Genomic DNA, 23,618 nt, shown 5'->3' on the forward strand with positions numbered 1-23,618 from the left:
TGGGTGCAAAGTATCTGCTCAGATGAGTCTGGTATACAACGTAACCGGCTTCTCCTGCCACCTGATACTGATGTTACTTCAGGCAACTGCTTCAGTGTCTCAGTGGTGAGTAAGGAAACCAAGGTGGTTTTTGTCCTTTGACTAAGTTTTTCCTGGAAAAACAGCACACCCTGTGGTCTGAGCCCACGGAGTGGCTCAAACGCCAGAGGACTTGAAACTTGGCAGCCTTTGCTCTGCCGTTCTGCTGGTTCTCGTGCTCAGTGAGGGCTCCACCACCCTTTCCTCACCAAGTCAGGGGTGTGCCTCATACGGAGCTTCTCGAAGTTCAATATTTTCTAGAGATTCCCACGAGTCCACCATTCAAAGAAATTCTAGGGCGGGATTAGCAGCCAGGCCAGGATAAGGGTGTCCTCTGGATGTCAGGGTGGAGGGTGTGATGAGCTTCGGGTCTTCAGGTACCTCTTATTTTCTTCAAGTACCTGCTGTTTCCTGTCTCCTTAAGCACTGGGCTTCCCCTTAATACCCACTCTCCCATGCACACAGGCATCTGGGGCTCTCTCTGTGTTCTAATTCACAATGAAAGCATTTTAGACTTAAGGATTACTTCTGGAAAAGAATCAAAAAACTTCCTAATAAAGTAAGTGCTGGACAGAGTCAAGCGTGTCCTAAGTCTTCTGGGTAATTTTGTGCCGCCAGCTGAAGTCTCAGCCTACAGAAAGTAAACACGGGGCTCGTGAATCTTGGCTGCCTGCCGGCCTTGACTCACCAAGCGAGCAAACAAATTTACCAAGTGTGATGCGGGAGCCCATGGGTACCTACCTCGGTACAAAATACACTTGGGGGATTGTTTGAGGCACAAACAAACAGAAAATGTGTGGGGTTTGTCCCTGCTCCTCCCCCCTCCCACTTTCTCCTTGGCTTTTCCTTCCCCTAAAGGCAAGTCTGAGTCAGCCCAGCAGGCTGTTTGGTGGGTGGACTCATTACAATGAAATGCACCCCTGTGGTCATCACAGGCACTCTTTTAGCTGTTGTTTTCCCGCAGAAAGACCTTTAATGTTGGGAGTTGGCCAGGTGGGTGGCCCATTCCTTTAACCCCACTACTTGGGAGACAGAAGCAGGAGGATCTCTGTGAGTCCACCAGCCTGGCCTGCACAGCACGTCCCAGGGCAGCAGCCAGGACAAGGTGCAAATCCCAGGAACCCTCTGTGTTTCTGCTTAACACATGACAGAGCTGAAGAAACTCTGGAGTGACTTTTGCTCCCTTGAAGAACGGATCCCCTCCCCTAACAGTTGCACCAGAATCTAGAACATTCCCGTGGCAGCTTGAAATGAAGCCACCTCCACTTCAGGTGGTTCTAATCTTTTTTTTTTTTTTTAAGTTATCACCAGGGTATAATATTGTAATTTTGAGTTCATAGTTCATGTGTAAATTGAAAGTAGAAGCTGGACAGACAGAATTGTAAGAGGCAGGAGAGATTCCATTAGTTTGTTCAACAAATATTGATTGACCGGCAGCTGAAGTGCTTGGCCGTAACAGAAGCGCAGCTCCTCTCTAATGGGCTGTTCCTCCTCGGGGAGGGGAGGGAAAAGAGAAGAATAAAAGTCTGGTGGATGTACAGTGCGAGTGTGAAACACAGCAAGGGCACCTACAAGCCCGTGCTGTGAAAAGGCATGGAGAAGCAGCATGGGCTGGAGATGAGGGTGGCGATTACAGAGGTCGGTCAGGATAGATAAAGCGGTGTCTACGGTACGTCGCTTCTCCAGGGAAGAGTGTTCAAGGTTAGCCTGGGCCGCATAGTGAAATCTTTTCTTGACAAAAGCAGAAGTTGGGCGGAGACCCGTAAATGTGTTGGTGGTCTGCATATCCGCAGTTAAACTTCACAGCCCTTCCGGGTGATGCGCATACAGGAATGGTGGTGTTACTGTGTTCCAAGGGTACAGGTTTTGTGATGTCAGAAGGTGACCCTCCAGGCCCTTGTGTAGCATGAGTCAAGGACAGGTGGTTTCTATCTCTGAGTGCCTGAAAAACAAGGAACTATGACCTTGAGGCCCATGACCAAGGCGTTTGTCACTGCTCAGCAAGGTAGCTTTGAACGCTAGAAGTTAAAAATGAATTAAAAACCAGTGCGATGGGAGGGTATGGTCGTGGTTTCTCTCAGTTTGAATACTGCAAGGCCAACTGACAAATGGGGGAGCCACTTCCTATCACTCACAGGACCCAAGAAGATGAGTGTTGTTCAAAGCCAATGCGCTGGCTGCTGGCAGTCACCTCCTGGAGAGTAAGGGACAGAGGTAGGTGCCACTGCTCTCAGGAGGAAGCATGGAGCAGCTCTGGGAAAGCTGGAGGACAGGGCACAGCTGGACGGAATCTAGCACAGGGTCACCCGAGGCTCCTTTCACATCCTGAGGGTGGGTGACTGGGGACTCAGGGGGACTTGCATCATGTTCCTATCTGATAAGAGACAAAACCCACGCCAGGAGAAATCCTTGAACCATCACAAGATGTTCAGAGTGGTCACCTCTGAGGTAGATTGTCACTTGTATACAATTTTTGCTGCCTTTTTATCAATTTCCCACAATTAGCGAGAGACCTGAGCTATCCCCATGAGACTTCTGAGTGGCTCTCGAGAGCACGCCCTGGCCATCCATCCTACCCCCAGCTCCCCACAGGCACTGCTAGCAGCAGCCAGAGCAGAGCCTTTCACAGGTCACTCTGCAGGGTGATATTTATACTGTAAGCCTTTGCATTTTCCAGGATGGTGGGTTTTCCTGTAAGTGGACTTTTGGGTAGGCATGAGCAAATTCACTCTTCTGTCTTCCTGACACTTTTTTTTTTTTTTTAAGTCTGCAATCTGAGTGGTTGTCAGGGCCACCTCCATGCTAGGGCCTCTGAGACTTGCTTAGAGAAGGACATGGGAGAGGTGGTGAGATGTGACACCACTGGGACCCAGCAGCAGCTTCCGGGCAGACCCATTTAAGGCAGTGACCCTTGGTGTAGACTTCTCGGATTTCTTTTTGCTTCATGCTTTCTCTGCTCTTGCCCCAACAGCATGCCTGCAGGGCATAAAATCAAGTGTGGTGGCACATGCCTGTAATCCTAGCTCTGCAGAGGTAGAGGCCAGAACAGAAGGTAGCTTGTTCGAAGCCAGCTTGGGCTATACAAGCTCTGTCTTCGGTCAATTTTACAAAACACCAACCGGGAAGACACACAGCGAAAATGTGTGAGGCACTGAAAGACGCAAGCCTGCAACAAGGGGACTGTTAGTTCAGTGACCCAGGAACGGCAGCGGAGAGAGGGGGCCCCCACCGCCCGGAGGAGTGATAGTTCTCCAGTTCTCCGTCCCTAGTTAATCCACAACCTGGTTGCCATGGGTGAAAACAAAAGTCACACAGTGGCTTGGGGAAAGCTTCCTCCGAAAGTTGACCTCTGCGCTGAGAGCTAGGGTAGGAAAGGACTTGGTTGTACTGGACTCGATCCAGGGTCATGCAGAAGGAGCTGAGGAGGCCCTACCCTGTGGCAGTCCTGGCGCTGTGGAACAGAGAGAGGCTGCTGGGACTGGTACACACAGAGAGGGAGCAGGGAAAGAGAGGTCGTGAGAAAGGGGGGAGGAGCCGGAGACCGCAGGGGAGCCTCACAGTAGGGCTTTGACACCCAGTTTTCTCTGAGTCTGAGTCCCAGGATAATATCTATGTAAATCATGCAATTAAACGAGCAAATCCAACAAAGCCAGACATGGTAGTACATGCCTATAATCACAGCACACCAGAGGTGGAGGTAGCAAGATCATTCAAGATTAGTCTGGGACACCTGAAACCCCTTTTCAAATAAAGAACCTAGGTAACTAATTAAATAAACGAATCGTATGACCGTAAGCTACAGTGAGGACACAAGCATAAATCAGGAGCTAGCTTTAATGTCTTTTAATGTTCACCTTTAATATGCAAGTCTGGTTTCTGTCCCCACAGCTCGGCCCTGAGCTCAGAAGAGGGTACATGTATGTCCTGAGGCAGCGGGCATCTCCCCCAGTCCCTTCTACAGTAAGAGCAGCCAGTGCACAGGCCTCTGTCCTTGTGGAGGAAAAGGGCGCTGATGGAGATCACACCTCCATAAGGCTGGGAAGGGAAGCTCCGACTCCACTCCTGACTCCTGCTTCTCTTTTACTCTGTGTGAGAAACAGGCTCCGTCTGCTACAGTCACAGAGGCAAAGTTAGAGTCTGGCCATCTTAAAAAAACCCAAAAACCAAAACCAAAACCAAAAACAAAACCAAACCAAAAAAAAAAAAAAAAAAAAAACCCTTAGGTCAAAGTTACAGAAACAAGTGATACAATTTAGGCGGTTGCCAGGGGCTGCAGGAAGGGAACAGGAAGCTATTTAATGGGCATCAAACTTCAGCTCTGTAAGGTGAGAAAGTCCCTGACAAGGTTGCACAACTGTGAGTGTGCTAGGGGTGTGTGTGTGTGTGTGTGTGTGTGTGTGTGTGTGTGTGTGTGTGTACCTACTGTGTGCAGGTGCCCACCAGAGCCAGAAGAGGGTCTCCTGCAGCTGGAGTTACAGGTGGCTGTGACCGCTCAAAGTGAGAACAGGTCTCAGAGGAGTAACAATCGGTCCTCGCCGCTGAGACATCTCTCCATGAACTATGCATTTAAAAATGGCAGCAATCTTGCATTTTATCACTTTTTAAAAAAACAAAACAAACAAACAAAACAAAAAACAAACAAACAAAAAAAACAAGGCGCCAAATGATAGTTTGGGCAACAGCGCTAACCGCTCGTCAGGTAAAGGTGACCTGATTTTGCCCTTAGTCCAGTTCATCCGTCTGGATTCTGACGTTCCCACAGCCCATGGGAACCTGCACCTCTGAGATACTGGCAGTGACACTCTCTTTGATCTCTAAGCCACTGCAGTGGCCTAGTGGGTGGGCTGATAGATCTGCCCAGAGAGGGACTCTGTCCCAGCCATCCTGTCTCAGGATCTCTCCTATGGCTGTGCTGAGCGCTGCAGGCGTGTCCTCCAGGTCTGAAGGGGACACTTTGGGCTGAGTTGTTAATTCAATGACCACCTTCTCTTCTTGGCCGACTGGCTCTGAGCTGTTCCAGTTTGGCCTCTTTCCCTCACATGGCAATTAGACCATCTCAACTGGTTGTTTAAGAGTTATGCTTACAAATTCATATGTCTCTAAGCCAGTTCTGAAACCAAACCAAACCAAACCAGTGATTGTTTAAAACTTCAACTCTAGGGCTGGAGAAATGGCTCAGGGGTTGGGAGCATTGGATGTTCTTCCAAAGGACCCAGGTTCAAATCCCAGCACTAACATGGCAGCTCACAACTGTCCGTAGCTCCAGTTCCAGGGAATCTGAAACACTCACACATACATACATGTAAGCAAAAACACACCAATGCACATTGAAAAAAAGAAAAAAAAAACAAAGCCCCCAAACTCAAGGCCACAACTGCTCCTTTTTTTGACTTTTCAAAAATTATTTACTTATGTCTATGAGTCCTCTGTCATTTACATCTAGTCCTGCATGCCAGGAGAGGGAATCAAATCAAATAGATGTTGTGAGCCACCATGTGGGTGCTGGGAATTGAACTCAGGACCTCTGGAAGAACAGCCAGCACTTTAAACCACTGAGTCATCTCTCTAGGCCCTTTTCTGACTTTAACATTAGCATTTCCTGACCAAGAGAATGCAGAAAAACATTGTGGAGTTCAGAAGCTACAAGTCCAACCACTGTGGGTCTATGCTCCAGTTATCTGTGAGTGGCTGGATTGGTACAAAAACAAACAAACAAATAAACAAACAAACAAACCTGTCATACACTAGAATAATTTGGAGGATCTCTCTGAATTTGAGGAATATATATAATTTTTCCCCCTACAAAGTTGCAGTCTTTGATTTTAGACACTGGATTTGAATTCTGGCTCTCTGGCTTTATCCCAGTCAGTCTTCCCTGTTATTTTGTGTTCTTGGGTGAACCACAAAGACAAAACAGTCCACAGAGATTCACACAGTGGAAAGTGGGCTTAGGACAGAAACTTCACCCACACTGAAAGTCGGGATTCTGTGCACCAGGTTAAAGCTCCTCTTAGGCTCTCTTCAAGAGCCTGGAACCCCCTGGCCCAAGGACACATATTTCCTGAAATCCTGGAGGTCATGGTTTAAGGGAGATTCCCACCCAAGCATTTTCACCTCCCTAAACAAGTTCGTTTGACCCAGTCGCACTTGATCACTCTAGCTTGGAGGTACGATTGGGCAGGAAGAATACTTGCTCCTGATTGGATGTAGGTGGGAGGTACACTTACACTTGCCCCTGATTGGAGCTGAGGGGAAATATAGAGGTCTTACAGTTTAACCTTTTTAAGCCTCTGCAAAATGTGACTCCGGGTTATTTCCCCGGGAACCCTGGAAGGGTCTGGGCCAGGTCCATTATTTAACTAGAGCTTGCTTCAAATTTGTCTTAAAAATTGTGGAACTGGCCTCTCTCAACTCTCAGGCTTACCAACTCTTGCTTACATTATTAATTTACAAAACTAACCCTTTCCAGGGCCAAGTTAAACTTCAGGACAGCCAGGCTCAGACAGGTCTGGAGAAACGTGGCCAGTACCCTGGCAGTACAGTTAACAAGGCTGCTGCCCTGGTGGCTGACGTCGCTCATAACACCCCTCCCTCCACCCTGGCGTGGGGAGGGGGAGTACCAGTAAGTAGAGAGAAGCAGCCCTAGCCATGGAAAAGTGTCGTGCAAAGACATCTCAGGCTTAGCGATCAGTCCCAACAGGATTTGCCACTGCCCAATGCCAGATTCCCTGCTGAGCAAGCAGAGCTCTATCTAAAAGAATGGTAATGGAAGGGCCGTGTCACCGGGTGGAGGCAAGGGCTTTGGCTTAGAGACTGAAGGGACACCCATTCAGAGCCTGCCCCACATGTGTCCCATATATACAGCCACCCAATTAGACAAGATGGATGAAGCAAAGAAGTGCAGAAGTGTAGATCGCTCCTGAGAGACACAGCCAGAATACAGCAAATACAGAGGCGAATGCCAGCAGCAAACCACTGAACTGAGAATAGGACCCCCGTTGAAGGAATCAGAGAAAGAACTGGAAGAGCTTGAAGGGGCTGAGACCCCATATGTACAACAATGCCAAGCAACCAGAGCTTCCAGGGACTAAGCCACTACCTAAAGACTATACATGGACTGACCCTGGACTCTGACCTCATAGGTAGCAATGAATATCCTAGTAAGAGCACCAGTGGAAGGGAAGCCCTGGGTCCTGCTAAGACTGAACCCCAGTGAACTAGACTGTTGGGGGGAGGGCGGCATGGGGGGAGGGTGGGGAGGGGAACACCCATAAGGAAGGGGAGGGGGGAGGGAGATGTTTGCCCGGAAACCGGGAAAGGGAATAACAATCGAAATGTATATAAGAAATGTTCAAGTTAATAAAAAAAAAAAAAAAAAGAATACTGGTTCAAACTCACAGGGGTGGCTGGTTGTGCCACCACTCGGAGGGAGAACTAAGAGATGTTACCCAATATCTTGGAGTCTCAGTTTCCTCCTTGAGAGGAGGACTGACCAAACAATCTACTCTCCAATGGGTGTGTTCAATGGAGATGTTCTTGGGAACTGGAAGGATGCCATTTTCCTAAGACAGGATTGCATTTGGATTCTTTTTTTTAAAGGAGAAAATATAAGAACAAACAATGCAGACATGGTGTCCATACGGGTAAGCTGAGGGACTCTTCCTGTGCTCTCAGATATGGTGGCAAACCAAGGGCTGCACATCCCTTTAAGGCAGCAGAAGACTTGTGCGACAGACGGCCTGTAACTGAACCAGTGTGAGGAGGAGGAGTTTTGAGAGATGACAGATACCACGCATTGAGGACGTAGAACCCGAAGCCTTCAGGACAGGCTGCGATTGGTGAGTTCTCTCGTTTTTAATCTGTTTTTGAGAAGGAGAGAGATGATGAGATTGCATCGCTGCGGCTGAGGGGGGTGCAGCATGGAACTAGAACCTGTGGTTATTCTCAGTTCCGAGTCTTTAAAGTTGGGTGGGGAATGAGCGCGCACACTGGCTCATGAGCAAAGCTCTGTGAAGAAATCCCACAGACGATGGATGGGCTTCTCAGCAGTCTACGCTCCCTGCGGGTTGAGACTGGACAGCCGATATGCACAGTCACTGACGTTGGGCACTGAAACCGGGACCCGCTCCGGGTGGTGATGGGTGCTGGGAGGCAGCCGTTTGTGGTTCTTCGCCAGGGCACAGAAGTGTACTACTTCCTAATCTCTGCCTTCGAAAGGCTTCGTGGGCTTCAAAACTCTCCGGGTTTGAAGCAGATATGTTGTGTTTAAAACCCGGAAGACTGACATAAAGGGTTTTCTCTGAAGGTTACAGGAATGAGCTGACTTCCTGGTTCAGGGACCGCCCAGCTGGTAAAGGAAATGCAGATTCTGGCCATGTGCTGATGGCCGCCAGGGAGACTGCTGTTCAGAGCGTGTAACAGACACTCATTCATGCTAGCAGAAATCTCAGCTGCCCACTCTTTTGGGAATGAGAGGTTCGAGCCACAAACTGCACAATGGAAGCATGACTTGGGAGTCTGACTGAATTCTCCTCCAGTGGCCAGGAAGAACGGCCTTTGATTACCTAGAGGAGGTGGGGAGACAAACTGTCCTTGGATTAGAAATCGCTGACCAGCGGGATTTGGAGTCTCACAGAGAAAGCATGTCCACTTCTGCAGGCTTTGAGCACAAAGCACCCCTTTACCCCTTCAGAGAGGATCACATGCACAGTGATGCGTGTGCCCAGTCACCATTAATCCCAGACTACAAAAGCAACTTATATTTCTGAACGTCCCACCTGTCTGTCCCACCCCACAGTTCACAGGCCTCCGGAGACACGGACACATACATCATGAGAGGCATGACACGCACGCACGCACGCACGTCCTGTGATGAGCATCACCACCTTTTGGCCCACAGCAGTGCTCAGACCTGTCAGCATCTGTAACCTTCCCTCCAAGTGTTACTGGCTTTCCTGAGCCAACTGCAAGATCAGACTGATTTTAGCAAAAGCGAAGCGTTTGGGTGAGGTTCCCCATTCTTTCATCTGATCTGTAGAGCCACTTCTTGGCAGCATCTACCCCCTTCCCACAGCAGGACCTCCCCACTGTGGCTGTCCCCTGGCAGGACCTCCCCACTGTGGCTGTCCCCTGGCAGGGTGGCTGTCCCCCTTTCTGGGCTCAGGCACCTCCACCAGCTGCTCCAGCTGTGTTTGCCCTGTGTATGCTGGGAAGGTTTTCTGGGCCTATTACACCCTAGGCCATCCTTGACCCTGGATCTAAGACTGTTCTTTCATTCCAAATGACAACAGTGCCTAGGTTTTCCCTGACAAGAGACAAACCGAACCCTCATTCAAACAACACAAAACTATCTTCCAAGTCGACAGCAGGTGGACCAATGAGAAGACGGCTGTGACAGCTGGAAGAAGCACTCGCTGTTCTCATGAGCTCTCAGGCTGCTCACCTGTGAACAGCTGGACACTCGAGGTAAGTTTCCCACGCGCCGACAGGCACTACAATGTCTGCACTTGGCTCTGCAGAATGAACCCATGAATAGACGCCCTTCTCCTAGGGATTTAAACCATGTTTCATATTTAAATCTTGCAATGTTGAACAGCATCCTTGTCTTATTTCTATTGCTGCCCTGACCAAAAGCAACACTGAGGAGAAAAGAGGTCTAATAAGACTCAGAACTCCAGTTTACAGTCCATTGTGGGGGAAGCCAAGACAGGAACCTGAGGCATCAAGGACCCATAATAAATTCAAGCGTCAGTTTTTATCTACAAAATGTGACAGTAATACACACACACACACACACACAGAGAGAGAGAGACAGAGACAGAGACAGAGAGAGAGAGAGAGAGACAGAGAGAGAGAGAAGTGTGCATGGAGATGCTGAGGTGAGAGTAAGTCAGGACTGGAGTTGGGGAGTATCTCAGTGGTACCTAGTTGAGCATGCAGGGAGCCTCGGACTCCACCCTCACTGCTGCGAACTAGAATTAAAGATAACAGCTGGACAGCAAACAGTGGAAAGGATTCTCAGTAAATGCCCCTTGTTTTAAATTTAGCTATTGGAGTTAACCTTTAGACACTGCATTTATCTAAAAGTTATATAAAAGCACGTTCTTTGGTTTAGATAAAGCTCAGCAAATTCCGGGATGCTAGTCTCATTCTACTAACCAAGACTCCAGTCTAGTACTGGGCCTGCTCAGGTTGGGGAACACAGAAGTCAGTATCGATCTCTCTTAGGGAGTGACCACCTCAGGGGAAGCTAGTTCTACAACTGAATCAGAGCCCCATGGGACATACTCATTGGGAAAGTGCTTCCTGACCTGCTGTGGCTGCAGCAGAGAAGGCGGCAGAAACCTCCAGACCTGGATGAGGAACAGAGCTGAGACCGACAAGAACTGCAGTGAAGCCCCTGCACCATCTCCTGGCCTTTGAAGGCTCCAGGGCCCAGCCTTCCTACTGCGCAGTTAGTGGCTCTCCTGAAGAATAGACAGAGTTGCCAAGAGTTACAGTCGCCCACGCAAGGTCAGAAAAGGAGAAAAAAAGGAATACTTATCGGTGACATTGGGAGTGTGAAGGTTTGCCAATCCCACAGACGATTTGTTCCTTAGCAATACAGCTGACATTCTAAAAACATCTGTTTTACACTGCATTTTCTCCAGTGACACTTTTGAGGTAACCAGGACTACCGATTTTATCAGTAGCACAGGATGTTACGTACTAGAGACAAACTGCCCACCACCAAGCCACAGTATTTCCACAGCAGTGAAAGAACATTAGTCTGGCAGCTGCTTCCGATGTTGAGAGTCAACACAGCTGAAAGAGGAAGGAAGTTGAATTCGGGCGTGGTAAATTTAGTAAAGACTTTATTGAGGATCCAGCAGTGTCTAGGATAGGTGTCCGGGGTACTTGTGAAAATTAAGAATGAATAACTTGCCAGGTGGTGATAGTGCAAACCTTTGAACCCAGCACCTGGGAGGCAGAGACGGGTGGATCTCTGAGTTCAAGGCCAGCCTGATCTACAGAGTGAGTTCAGGCCAGGGCTAACCAGAGAAACCTGTCTCAAACAACAAAACAACAAACCAACAAAACAGCAAACCACCTCAGTAATTCATACAGAAATTTCCACCCCACCCTCTAGGCTTACCCGACTTTCCCAGGGAAGACATACACTGTTCTTCTGTTGACATCACTTGGGGTACCAGAGACGGATGGAAGACTCCACCTCAGGCTAGCTTAGTAAACCAGAGAGTTTATTGGGATGGCCTCCAGGAGCGCTGCAACAACAGCGGTAAACTCACAAAAGTCCAATCTGCGTCTCTGGCGCTCCTGTTGGATTAACAGAAGCTCCTCCTGAAAGCGCTTAATGTCTGGAACCTTGAGGAGGCACTTTGGGATGGAGTTTCATCAGTTTCCTGAGTGCCCCCTAAGAATAGATGGCCGAATCCAGAGGAAACATACAATACTATACGAGCTCGTCAAGCCTTTAACAAAATAAAATTTCTGGATGAAACTTCTCCCTAGCACTCTGCTAACTATATCAATACAATAAAATATAATGCAATGCATATTAATATATATGATTAACAGTTCAGTTTATTAGGGGCTTTAATAAAGTAAAACCTTACAGTGAAAAGTAACATAAGCTTTTATGATTTGCTTGCAGCAGGACAGACATGAGTGAGGACGCCTCAGTAACAGTCATACGTTGCGTGAGTACGGTGAGCAGGCGTGCGGCTGCGAGCGAGCGTGAGTTCTGGCTGTCTGAAGGCCGAGGAGCCTCTGATGACACCGAGATCCTAGTCGGAAATTATGTCAGCGCGGCTTCTGAGCATCACTGACCTTAACGAGAGGAAAGCTCCACTTTATCTCCTTTCTGAAGCTGTGGACAGGAATTCCTTTGGCTGTGATGGCATTTACTCCTGAATCTCATTCCCTTTCGGGGGCCTCTTTATCCGTGAGTAGGGACTTATTGTGTCGTCCATCACAAAGTCATACAGCACTCGGATCCAGGAGTTGTAGTGCGGGAGGTTATCATAGTACTCACTTGCGATTTTTCTCACCTGGGAGTGAAGAAAACAGAGAGGCACCAGTGTTACTGAGGCCTCAGGATGACAGGTGACACAGACAGAGGGACAAAATCCAACTAAAGCCAACGCTTTCCCTCACGGTCCTTTAGACTGTCTGCGGTTCTTCGAGAGTGAAGATGGCCTACAGATCACGCACACATAAACAGTTCCATCATAATCAACACCAAACTTACGGGAAAGCCAGGAGCAATCAGTTTCATTAACAGCTGGAGCAAAGATGGCAGCGATGAGGGAACCTGTCAGAGCCTGGGTAAGCAGGGTCAGGGTGAGGGAGCCTGTCAGAGCCTGGGTAAGCAGGGTCAGGGTGAGGGAGGCTGTCAGAGCCTGGGTAAGCAGGGTCAGGGTGAGGGAGCCTGTCAGAGCCTGGGTAAGCAGGGTCAGGGTGAGGGAGCCTGTCAGAGCCTGGGTAAGCAGGGTCAGGGTGAGGGAGCCTGTCAGAGCCTGGGTGAGCAGGGTCAGGGTGAGGGAGCCTGTCAGAGCCTGGGTAAGCAGGGGTCAGGTGGGGAACCTGTCAGAGCCTGGGTGAGCAGGGTCAGGTGGGGGGAGCCTGTCAGAGCCTGGGTAAGCAGGGGTCAAGATGAGGGAACCTGTCAGGAGCCTGGGTAAGCAGGGGTCAAGGTGGGGGAACCTGTCAGAGCCTGGGTAAGCAGGGGTCAGGGTGAGGGAGCCTGTCAGAGCCTGGGTAAGCAGGGTCAAGATGGGGAACCTGTCAGAGCCTGGGTAAGCAGGGGGTCAGGTGAGGAACCTGTCAGAGCCTGGGTGAGCAGGGGTCAGGGTGAGGGAACCTGTCAGAGCCTGGGTAAGCAGGGGTCAAGGTGAGGGAACCTGTCAGAGCCTGGGTAAGCAGGGGTCAGGTGAGGGAACCTGTCAGAGCCTGGGTAAGCAGGGTCAGGGGTGAGGAACCTGTCAGAGCCTGGGTAAAAGCAGGGTCAAGGTGGGGAACCTGTCAGAGCCTGGGTAAGCAGGGGTCAAGGTGGGGAACCTGTCAGAGCCTGGGTGAGCAGGGGTCAAGGTGGGGGAACCTGTCAGAGCCTGGGTAAGCAGGGTCAAGGTGGGGAACCTGTCAGGCCTGGGTAAGCAGGGTCAAGGTGAGGGGGAGCCTGTCAGAGCCTGGGTAAAGCAGGGTCAGGGGTGAGGGGGGAGCCTGTCAGAGCCTGGGTAAGCAGGGTCAAGGTGAGGGAACCTGTCAGAGCCTGGGTAAGCAGGGTCAAGGTGAGGGAGCCTGTCAGAGCCTGGGTGAGCAGGGTCAGGGTGAGGGAGCCTGTCAGAGCCTGGGTGAGCAGGGTCAAGGTGAGGGAACCTGTCAGAGCCTGGGTAAGCAGGGTCAAGGTGAGGGAACCTGTCAGAGCCTGGGTAAGCAGGGTCAAGGTGAGGGAACCTGTCAGAGCCTGGGTGAGCAGGGTCAGGGTGAGGGAACCTGTCAGAGCCTGGGTAAGCAGGGTCAAGGTGAGGGAACCTGTCAGAGCCTGGGTAAGCAGGGTCAAGGTGAGGGAGCCTGTCAGAGCCTGGGTAAGCAGGGTCAGGGTGAGGGAGCCTGTCAGAGCCTGGGTAAGCAGGGTCAAGGTGAGGGAACCTGTCAGAGCCTGGGTAAGCAGGGTCAAGGTGAGGGAGCCTGTCAGAGCCTGGGTAAGCAGGGGTCAGGGGTGAGGGGAGCCTGTCAGGCCTGGGTAAGCAGGGGTCAAGGTGGGGAACCTGTCAGAGCCTGGGTAAGCAGGGTCAAGGTGAGGGAGCCTGTCAGAGCCTGGGTAAGCAGGGTCAGGGTGAGGGAGCCTGTCAGAGCCTGGGTAAGCAGGGTCAAGGTGAGGGAGCCTGTCAGAGCCTGGGTAAGCAGGGTCAGGGTGAGGGAGCCTGTCAGAGCCTGGGTGAGCAGGGTCAAGGTGAGGGAGCCTGTCAGAGCCTGGGTAAGCAGGGTCAGGGTGAGGGAACCTGTCAGAGCCTGGGTAAGCAGGGTCAAGGTGAGGGAACCTGTCAGAGCCTGGGTAAGCAGGGTCAGGGTGAGGGAGCCTGTCAGAGCCTGGGTAAGCAGGGTCAAGATGAGGGAACCTGTCAGAGCCTGGGTAAGCAGGGTCAAGGTGAGGGAACCTGTCAGAGCCTGGGTGAGCAGGGTCAGGGTGAGGGAACCTGTCAGAGCCTGGGTAAGCAGGGTCAGGGTGAGGGAACGTGTCAGAGCCTGGGTGAGCAGGGTCAAGGTGAGGGAACCTGTCAGAGCCTGGGTGAGCAGGGTCAAGGTGAGGGAACCTGTCAGAGCCTGGGTAAGCAGGGTCAAGGTGAGGGAACCTGTCAGAGCCTGGGTAAGCAGGGTCAAGGTGAGGGAACCTGTCAGAGCCTGGGTAAGCAGGGTCAAGGTGAGGGAACCTGTCAGAGCCTGGGTAAGCAGGGTCAAGGTGAGGGAACCTGTCAGAGCCTGGGTAAGCAGGGTCAAGGTGAGGGAACCTGTCAGAGCCTGGGTAAGCAGGGTCAAGGTGAGGGAACCTGTCAGAGCCTGGGTAAGCAGGGTCAAGGTGAGGGAACCTGTCAGAGCCTGGGTAAGCAGGGTCAAGGTGAGGGAGCCTGTCAGAGCCTGGGTAAGCAGGGTCAGGGTGAGGGAGCCTGTCAGAGCCTGGGTAAGCAGGGTCAAGGTGAGGGAACCTGTCAGAGCCTGGGTAAGCAGGGTCAAGGTGAGGGAGCCTGTCAGAGCCTGGGTGAGCAGGGTCAGGGTGAGGGAACCTGTCAGAGCCTGGGTGAGCAGGGTCAAGACTGCGACAGAAATGCACTCAGGACCATCATTAACACAAGAAGCCCAGGATGCGTGCACATTATAAAGACATGAAGTTAAAGAAAACCAAATCCTTAATGTTAAGAATTAGAGAACCTCAGGAAGTGGTCAGCCGTGTGCCCACCTCACATGTCGACATGTGATGTCTGTGATTCTTATGAAGTTGTGAAATGAAAAATGTATGCTGGAAAATGTTTGCGTTGGTGCTGGACAGATGGCCCAGTGGCTAAGAGCACTTGTGTTCTCACTGAAGACCTGTGTTTGGTTCCCAGCACCTCCTCACACCCACCTGTAATTCCAGTTCCAGATGCTCCAGCACTCGGCCTGAGGGCACCAGGCATGCATGTACATGGTACACACACATATTTGCAAACATACATACATACACATAAAATAAAAAATGTCTGTGAGCAGCAAAATTCACTAAAAATACACAAACTCCTTTTAAAAGTTAAAATATTACAATGGCATAGGGACTGCGTAGTAAATGCCAGGTAGTTCTTGAATGAACAGATTTCCTCCTATGCAGACATCTTAGAAAGAGCAGGGAAGCAAGGCTTTCCAACACTAGGGCTGTTTATAGTTGATAACTTAACAAAGGGGTCAAAGATCGCACGGAAGAACAACCAGAAGTGGTAGTCACTGACCTGCTGATTCTTTTCCTTAAATCACAATCCTTTTAAAAAATATCAAAAGCTCAGTTCCCTAGTCACAGAAGAGGGAGCCTGGGCCACCAGACTGTTAGCTAGTCTGCCAGCAGAGGGACACCGCGGCCTGGGACTGGCGTCATCTTGTACCACAGTTGAACGATGCTGCATTCTCCCCACCGAAAAAGCTGAGAGGTCAGCAAAGGAACATTCGCTCAGACCTCCCAGTTAGCCCTTCCACACGCTTACTTTACATGTTCACTATACATTGAACACAGCACTCTGCCCTCTTCCCGAGTATGTACCAACCTAACCCTGCATGTCAACTCTAAGTACTGCAACATATATCCCTACGGTGTGGATCACCCACTGAGTATAGTTCATGTCTTCTCCTAACCCGATCCAGAGCAATTCCACATGCTGCAACTCGTTAGCTGTACGTGATGTGGGTTCTCAACAGTCCGTGGGCATTGTCAGCGTCAAGTATGTGCTAGGGGTCCCTGAGATACATCATAGCTTAAAAAAAGTGGAGAAAACCATTCTTTCTCATATATATTTCCGTTTTTAAAAATTCCTTTTATTGGACAGATGAAGAGAATGCAGCTGAAATGTGTTCTCCACACAGGCCTGCTGTCCAGAGAGAGCTCCTGCCAGGGAGGGGTCCACCATGGACCCTGACACTGCCCACTCTGCAGGTCAGTTATGCAGGTCACCTCACCTGTGTGTCACGAGAGCAACAGTCTAACAGTGACGAACGCACCAGGAGATGAGCGTTCTCCTAAGCAAGGACTAAGGACCACTAAGCCTAAGGGCCCAAAACCGAAGATGCCAAACCCTTAGTAAAGGTAGGCTGCAGACTAAGTATATACTCTCCATTTTGAAATCTCACGAAACAGATTAGATCCCTTTTACGATAAGCCAGCCATGACTAACTTTAATTACGTCATCATCAGGAACAAAAAACACCAAGTCCTTTACTTACCAGGGGCAGGTTTTTCCCAGGAACGTTGGGGAAGTCGTGGTGTTCGTTGTGATAGCCCACATTGAAGGTGAGTAAGTTCAGAGGCCCATAGTAGGAGTATGTTTCGTGTCCCTTTAGGAACATGTAATGTTCGGCTATGAAATGCCCCGAAATTGGGTGCAAGCCCAGGCCGAGCAGGGAGGCTGCTAACATGTAGACTAGAGACTTCACTCCAAAAACATAGTAGACGAGGATGTCAAAAGTGATCTGGATCACAGTATTGATGATTTCCAGATGGGTAATTGGCTTGGGGTTGATGAACAGGGGTCTAAACGCATAGAAGAGAGGCTGAAGGATAACCCAGACAAGCTTCCTGAGAGTGGTGCAGAAGAACCAGCCCTCAAAATCGGTAGGGATATCCACATCGATGCCATCCGCCCCGAGGTACCGGTGATGATCCATGTGGTACCTCTTAAAGGAAATCGAATATGGAACCCCGAGAGAGAGGTTCGCGAACATTCCAAACCAGCGGTTCCACATGGCCTTGTGGTGGCCGAAGGGGAAGTTATGGGAAATCTCATGGATAGCCAGAGTCATGGAATGGTTTAGGCAGCTGCCAAAGGCATAGGACCAAAACATGAGCCACTTCCAGTCCAAGTCTTTGACCAAGTAAAACGAAGCCAACTGGACGAGAAGCATTGCGGTTACGATCCAGATCAGGTTAGGGTCGGGCTTCATCAAGGATTTTATCTCTGGATACTTCGCTGTAAGAAAAGAAAATACAGGAAGTCAGAAAGGAACAAAAGCATAGCACAGTTCAGCAACCATAATTAATGTAGTTAGATTAATGTAATTAGATTTTCCCCTGTTCTAAGTCATAATACTCCCCCTTACAGACTTTATAAAATATTTATTTCATAGAGGAAAGGAATATGTCCTGGTAATAAAGTCATAACAATTTATGTAAGAAAAACTAATCTGGACATTCCACATTCTTTTATATTAAAATAGTTATATTTATGTTTAGACCAAGCCTGCACATATTTTCTTATAAGATTCATTTATATATTTATACATATATTTATGTTTGAGTGTTCTGTCCGCGTGTACGCTTGTAAGCATGTGGTGCTTTGGTGCCTGCAGGGATGAGGAGGGAATGGAATCCCCCTAGAGCTAGTTACAGTTAGATGTGAGCACCCACGCACCACTGGGAACTGGACCTGTGTCCCCTGCTCTTGTGCTCTCAACCACGGAGCTATCTTTATAACCCCAGCTCTGGGGAACATAACATTTGCTTTCTAGGATCTCTAAACCATAAAACTGGAGCCCAATGGTTCTCTCAGACCAATCAGCTGAGACTACATAGCAAGATCCTGTCTCAAAAAAGGAAACAAAGCAAAACAAACTTCCCAAACCCCATAGCTCCAGGGCCTCTTACAACCAGAGAGGACAGAGCAGAAACGAGAGCTTAGCCACACCAGCAGTCAAGTTGGACCTCTTCCCTACAAAATTACAGAGAAAAGGGAAAGGAAAGTTGAACCGAATGAAAATCTTTGCTGTAACAACGTCATCAGAAAGAGCACAGACTATTTAACCAACAGGCAGGCACGCTCACAAAGCACCTGTTTTGTAAGGGAATCATATCTAGACTGTGTAAAGAATGCTTAAAACTCTTACAATAACCCATTTTTTAAAGGCAAAAAATTCTAATGAAAAGATATATTAATGGTTCCCCTCCCCCAAAAAAAGCACATGAAATATACTCTCCCGACATTACTGACATTAGGAAAATAGAAATAGAAACCACTAAAACTGTTGTAATTTAAAAAGAGTTGTAGCTCAATGGTAGGGCACTTGACTGGAATGTCTGGAGATCAGGAGAGTAGTGGGTAAAAGACTCCTGACAACCTGAGATTAATCCCCTGACTCCATGGAAACCGTACAACATGATGGTGCATGTTGCAGTCCCAGCAGTATGTTGGCAAGGGAAGATCTGAGACAGAAGACTGCTCCAGGAGCTAGGAAGCTTTCGGGCCAGCCGTGCCCAGCAGAGGCAGAAGCAAGGCAGAACAGGGTGGAAGGAGGGAGCACATGCAGTCATGGGAGCACACTCACGCCCACACGCCCAAAGGCAGGTAACAACTAGGTTCTGGAGAAACCAGAATCCTCATACACTGCTGATGAGTATGTGAAATGGTTTGGACTGTCTGACATTCGACCAAAATGCTAAACAGGGAACTGCCATCAATCCCCAAACGAAAACGAACCCACGCCCTGTACATGAACGTTCAAAGGAACACTATTAAAAACTATTAAAAACTGCTGGAAGGGGGTGTCAGTTCAAATGTCCATCAATCAACTGTGAGGTAAAATGTGGAATCACCATACAATGGCTTGGACCGCAGCAGATTGCTCTGGTCACAGTGAGGACCCTGAAGGTTCCAGCCCTATCAACATATTAATCCTTCAAAGGACCCACAAAATAAAAGGCATAGAAGGTGGTGCCCACTGGAGGCATACCACAAAGGACATTTCCTCCTGCTTTCTTTCTGCTTCCAGGCTGACATGAGGGGATCAGCCTTTTCCCTTCAAACCCGCTCCGCAATGATTTCATTAGAGCCCCCCACATACCCAAAAGCAATAGCACCGGTGGGCACCATCACCAGAGCCATCAGCCAAAGTCACTCCTCCCTTGAGCTGTAGGCATTTATCACAGCAATGACTAACAAAACCATAATCACCTTTCCAACCTAGCTAGTTACTCAATTTAAGTTCCAGGGCAGGAGCCAGGGGTGCAGTTCAATGGTAGAGAACTTGCTAGCACCAGGAACTCCCTGAGAGTGAATTCCATGGCTAGGAAAATAAAGTCCATTTGAACTGCAAACAGTTACTCTGATATGCGAAACAAGAAATGTCTAAGTTTAGCAACTACTGCAGAAATCAGGGCCTTGCTGCCGACTCCCCCACCAGGCAAATATTTTCAAGAGTTTGAAAATGGTGGCTATGAGACAATTCCTCATATTCAATGGCTTTCATTGATTCCCTACGTTTAACACACACACACACACACACACACACACACACACACACACGCACACACAAACACACACAGAGCAAATGTTAAAAACAAATGAAGCAAAAACTTTCTATATCTAGCGCCAAGCTTAAAAAAAAAGGGGCATCTTCTTTGACTGCAATTTAATTATGAAGATGTTGGAATCTTCTTTATAAACATACTTCATCTTTTAAGATGCCGCCCCAGGCAAAGTCGAACTGGGTAATATATGCAAAGATGTCAACCCAACAATTTGTCCTTATTCTTAAGAGCAGCCTGCGTGGGATGAGAGACCTCTCTAATCTTACGTGGAATCCTCTAAATCATGCCTACCCTGTCCTAACGACCGGGAGGCTAACCTGCGCGCCTTTCCTATCGGGCCGGTCCCTCAGATCACTGGAATAAGGACTCACAGGAGCCATCCGATCTGGGAAGCCTAGGGTCACCGGGACCTGGTCCCCCGCTAGGCCTGCGGCTGACTGGACCACGTGATCTAGGCTCCCGGGGCCCAGGATGCCCTAGACCACGCCCTGAGCCAAGCAGGCGTCCGGACTCGAGCCCACCCCTCCGCCCGGAGCCGGGCACCCTCAACTGTCGAGCCAGGAGGAGCGAGTCCGGGTCGTCCTACCGGAGGACCCTCAGGACACAGGCTGGCGGAGGCCGCCAGCGCCAGACCATCGAAGGGCCAGCGGCGAGCGGGAGCGCGCAGGCCCCCCATCCCTCGCTCCTCCGGCTCGCCCGGAGCCTGCCCGGAGCCCGCCCGCCCAGTTGCCGCCGCCTCTCCCGGGCGGGCCGCCAAGGAGCAGAGCGGCTGGAAGGGGCCGCGGAGGCCGCGCTTACACAGCGCGCGGCGGGAGGCCGCGCAGGGCCCGCACACGGCCGCGCGCACATAACGGGGCGCTGGTCTTCACCTAAGATCTCCTGGCGCCGGGCGGCGTGGGGCTGGTCCGTGTAGACCCATTCGAACTCCTCTCGGGACACGCGGTTCCCCATGGCTGCGGCGTGCGGACCAGCTCTGCCTCTGGCTCGCGTCCGGGCGGCGGCAGCTAGTTACCCGGCTCGTGTCGGTCAGCCGTGGGGACGCGGGCGAAGGCGGAGCCTCATGAGGTCACGCCTCTCGACGACCACGCCCCTCCCGGGAAGCTATGGGCGGGACCTGGATTCGGCAGCCGAGAACCTTGCCGGCTCGAGAAGCCTGGGAAAACGTGAAAAGGGAAGGAGAGATCTGCGGCCGGATAAGGCTCGCGCTTTAGCGCCTCAGTGGGTGGAGTACTTCGGGGTGGCTACCTCTCCACGAGTTCGGAAGATAACCGGCTGTGATTAAGTGGCAGCGGGCCCATGTTTCGCTTAATTTTTAAAAGCAAATTACCTGTTGAGCCATGTTTGACTGCCTTCTGGAACCAGAGATTTGGAGTGCATGGCAACCTTTTTTCTCTCACTGCTTTTCTCTCTCCTCTCTTCCGCCTTCGCCCCTCCCCCATACGCTTGCTTTTGTTTGTTGAAGTAGGGTCTCTCTCTACCTAGCCTAGCTTGTCTTCCAGCTTGTGGTCCTGCCCTTGCCTCCCAGTGGAATTTCAGGCTTGTCTCACCACGCTGTCAAGAAAAGGGAAGGGAGAGATGGGGTGGAGTTTGTGGTTCTAATGTTTCTTTCACTGATCGTTGCTCAATCATACATCTTCCCGTGTTACAGAAAAGGGATCACCCACAATTTCCTGTGGGAGGCAGGGGAGATTTGATTTCAAAATGTGTACCATTTCTTCACTTAGGAAGTTTAGGGATTGGAGGTATGGTGCGGTCCTGGAGCACAGGCCGAGCAGGTAGATGGGCTAGAGCTTTGGCTTTTACGTGGAGCCTGGGAGTGAAAAGGACCTGTTAATTAAGATTACGAGGATTAGCAGTCAGGATGCCTTTCCTTGCCAGGTGAACATGAATATAAATCAGACACAGTCATACACCACTGCACACACGTACTACAACAGGAGAGGCGAGGACAGAGAGGCAGCCAAGTCTAAGTCCATAGATACAACTTGCTAGTGTATAGAAAAGTATAAACGACAGACTGGCCTGCTAAACTACAGGATGCAGTCAGCAAGCTCTCACTGTGGGAAACGGTAGGGCAACTCCGTGTTCTCTAATAAAAAAAGAAAAGCAAAACCCAACAAGTTAACAGGGACTTAAAGAAGAAACTAGCCAGCTGTGATATACCAGTCTTATTTATTCTACAGGTTTAAAACGGTGTGATATTATTTAAAGATCGATTGATCTATCTATCTATCTATCTATCTATCTATCTATCTATCTATCTATCTATCTATCTATCTATCTGGATGCAGTTGCTTTTAGAGGCCAGAAAAGAGTGTGAGATCCCATGCAGTTGAAAGACACTTCACCTTCTGTGGGGTGCTAGAACCCTGTGAAAGCAGGGGCACCTCTGTAAACACTGACCCATCTCTCTAGCCCCTCATGCGATGCTATTTAATTCAGGTATCGTTTGGATAGGTGAAGGAATTCTTCCTGGGCGTGTTAGCCCAGTTGTGTGTAATCCCAGCCTAAGGCAGAGTGTTACCACAAGTTCCAGGATTGCCTAGGTTACAGAACAATTGCAAAGCTATTCTGGGAACATCAGTAAAAGCCAGTCTCCTCCATATACACACCCAAAACAGATAAAAGACTGGAGACAGAGTTCAATGATAGAGTGCCCAGTAAGATGCTAGGTTCGAGACCCACCTCCACCCAAAAAGAAAAAAAAAAAAAAACCCTACATATATATTTTTTATAACAGTGCTTTTTCCCCAGAGGTTCACATTAAAGGAGAAACTAAGACAACTGAGGTACACATTCAAGCTATATTGTATTGCGCTATGCTATGGTAAAGGCTGGAGCAGAAGGTAAGTTCTATGACAGGGCCTCTAACTGACATGCATATGCCTGGAGCAGTGGTGGTACGGCCTGTGGTAACAACATTCAGGAAGCCGAGGAAGGAAGATAACGAGTTTGAGACCAACCTGTGCTATATATACATGGAAAGCCTGTTTTTTAAAAAAAAAAATTAAGGGGTTGGGGATTTAGCTCAGTGGTAGAGCGCTTGCCTAGGTAAGCGCAAGGCCCTGGGTTCGGTCCCCAGCTCTGAAAAAAAAAAAAAAAAAGAACCAAAAAAAAAAAAAAAAAAAATTAAAACCTAAATAAAATGAGATAAAAAGAAAGATTTTGAGCTACAGAATAGTTATGGATGCAACCTTCCTTTCAGCTAAGTGCATTTTTAAAATTATAATTGTATTTTAATTTTTTGTTTGTTTTGTTTTTCAAGACAGGGTTTCTCTGTATCACAATGGCTGTCCTGGAGCTAGCTCTGTAGACCAGGTTAGCCTTGAATTCACAGACATCTGGCAGCCTCTGCCTCCTGAGTGCTGAGATCTAAGGTGTATGCCATCACCGTCAGGCTTATTTTAATTTTAAATATTTATTACTTTATGTGGATTGGTGTTTTTGCCTGCATGAACGTACATCTGTGTACCTGGTGTCCTGGAACTGGAGTTACAGATGGTCATGAGCCTCAGTGTGGGCTCTGGGAACTGAATCCAGGTCCTCTGCAAGGGCAACAAATGCTCTAGACCTGTCTCCAGCCTCGTAGAGAGTTTTTAAAGCTCATAGTGTGTATACACAGAAAATCTAAGAGAAGTATAAACTCACAGCTTCGGGGTTAGCAAGTTCTTGTTTTCTTATCTGTCTGTCAGACCTTTTCCTTCACTTTTGCCAAGCGGTCTGCAGAGCAGACAAACACAGCAGTTACTCCGAGCACTGCCTTCCTTTGAAAGCTGTCGGTGCTTGCCTAGTTCTTGATGGGCATCTCAGGTGGAGATCAGCCATTGGGTTGAAACATTCCTTTCTGAGGGAGGAGGAGACTTCTAAGAGAGGGCTCCGCTGGTAAGAACAGTTGCTGCTCTTACAGAGGAGGCTGGTTCAGTTCCCAGCATGGACAGACGGCTCCCAGGAGTCTGTTCCTATTTTGTATCTCCACTCTGGGAGGATGTAGCGCCATCTTCTG

At 49.4% G+C, this 23,618-nt stretch overlaps 1 protein-coding gene across 1 annotated transcript; it reads right to left on the reverse strand.

Moving 5' to 3' along the window:
* Window positions 1-11,643: 11,643 nt before the first annotated feature.
* Degs1 (delta 4-desaturase, sphingolipid 1) lies at window positions 11,644-20,660 on the reverse strand. Its single transcript, XM_032915249.1, has 3 exons — window positions 20,485-20,660; window positions 16,540-17,282; window positions 11,644-12,128 (listed from the first exon to the last, which is right to left on the reverse strand). The coding sequence occupies exons 1-3, from the start codon at window positions 20,564-20,566 to the stop codon at window positions 11,982-11,984; spliced, it is 972 nt and encodes a 323-aa protein (XP_032771140.1). The 5' UTR covers window positions 20,567-20,660; the 3' UTR covers window positions 11,644-11,981.
* Window positions 20,661-23,618: the final 2,958 nt, after the last annotated feature.

Source organism: Rattus rattus, chromosome 10 (assembly GCF_011064425.1).
Source record: "Rattus rattus isolate New Zealand chromosome 10, Rrattus_CSIRO_v1, whole genome shotgun sequence".
NCBI lineage: Eukaryota > Metazoa > Chordata > Mammalia > Rodentia > Muridae > Rattus > Rattus rattus.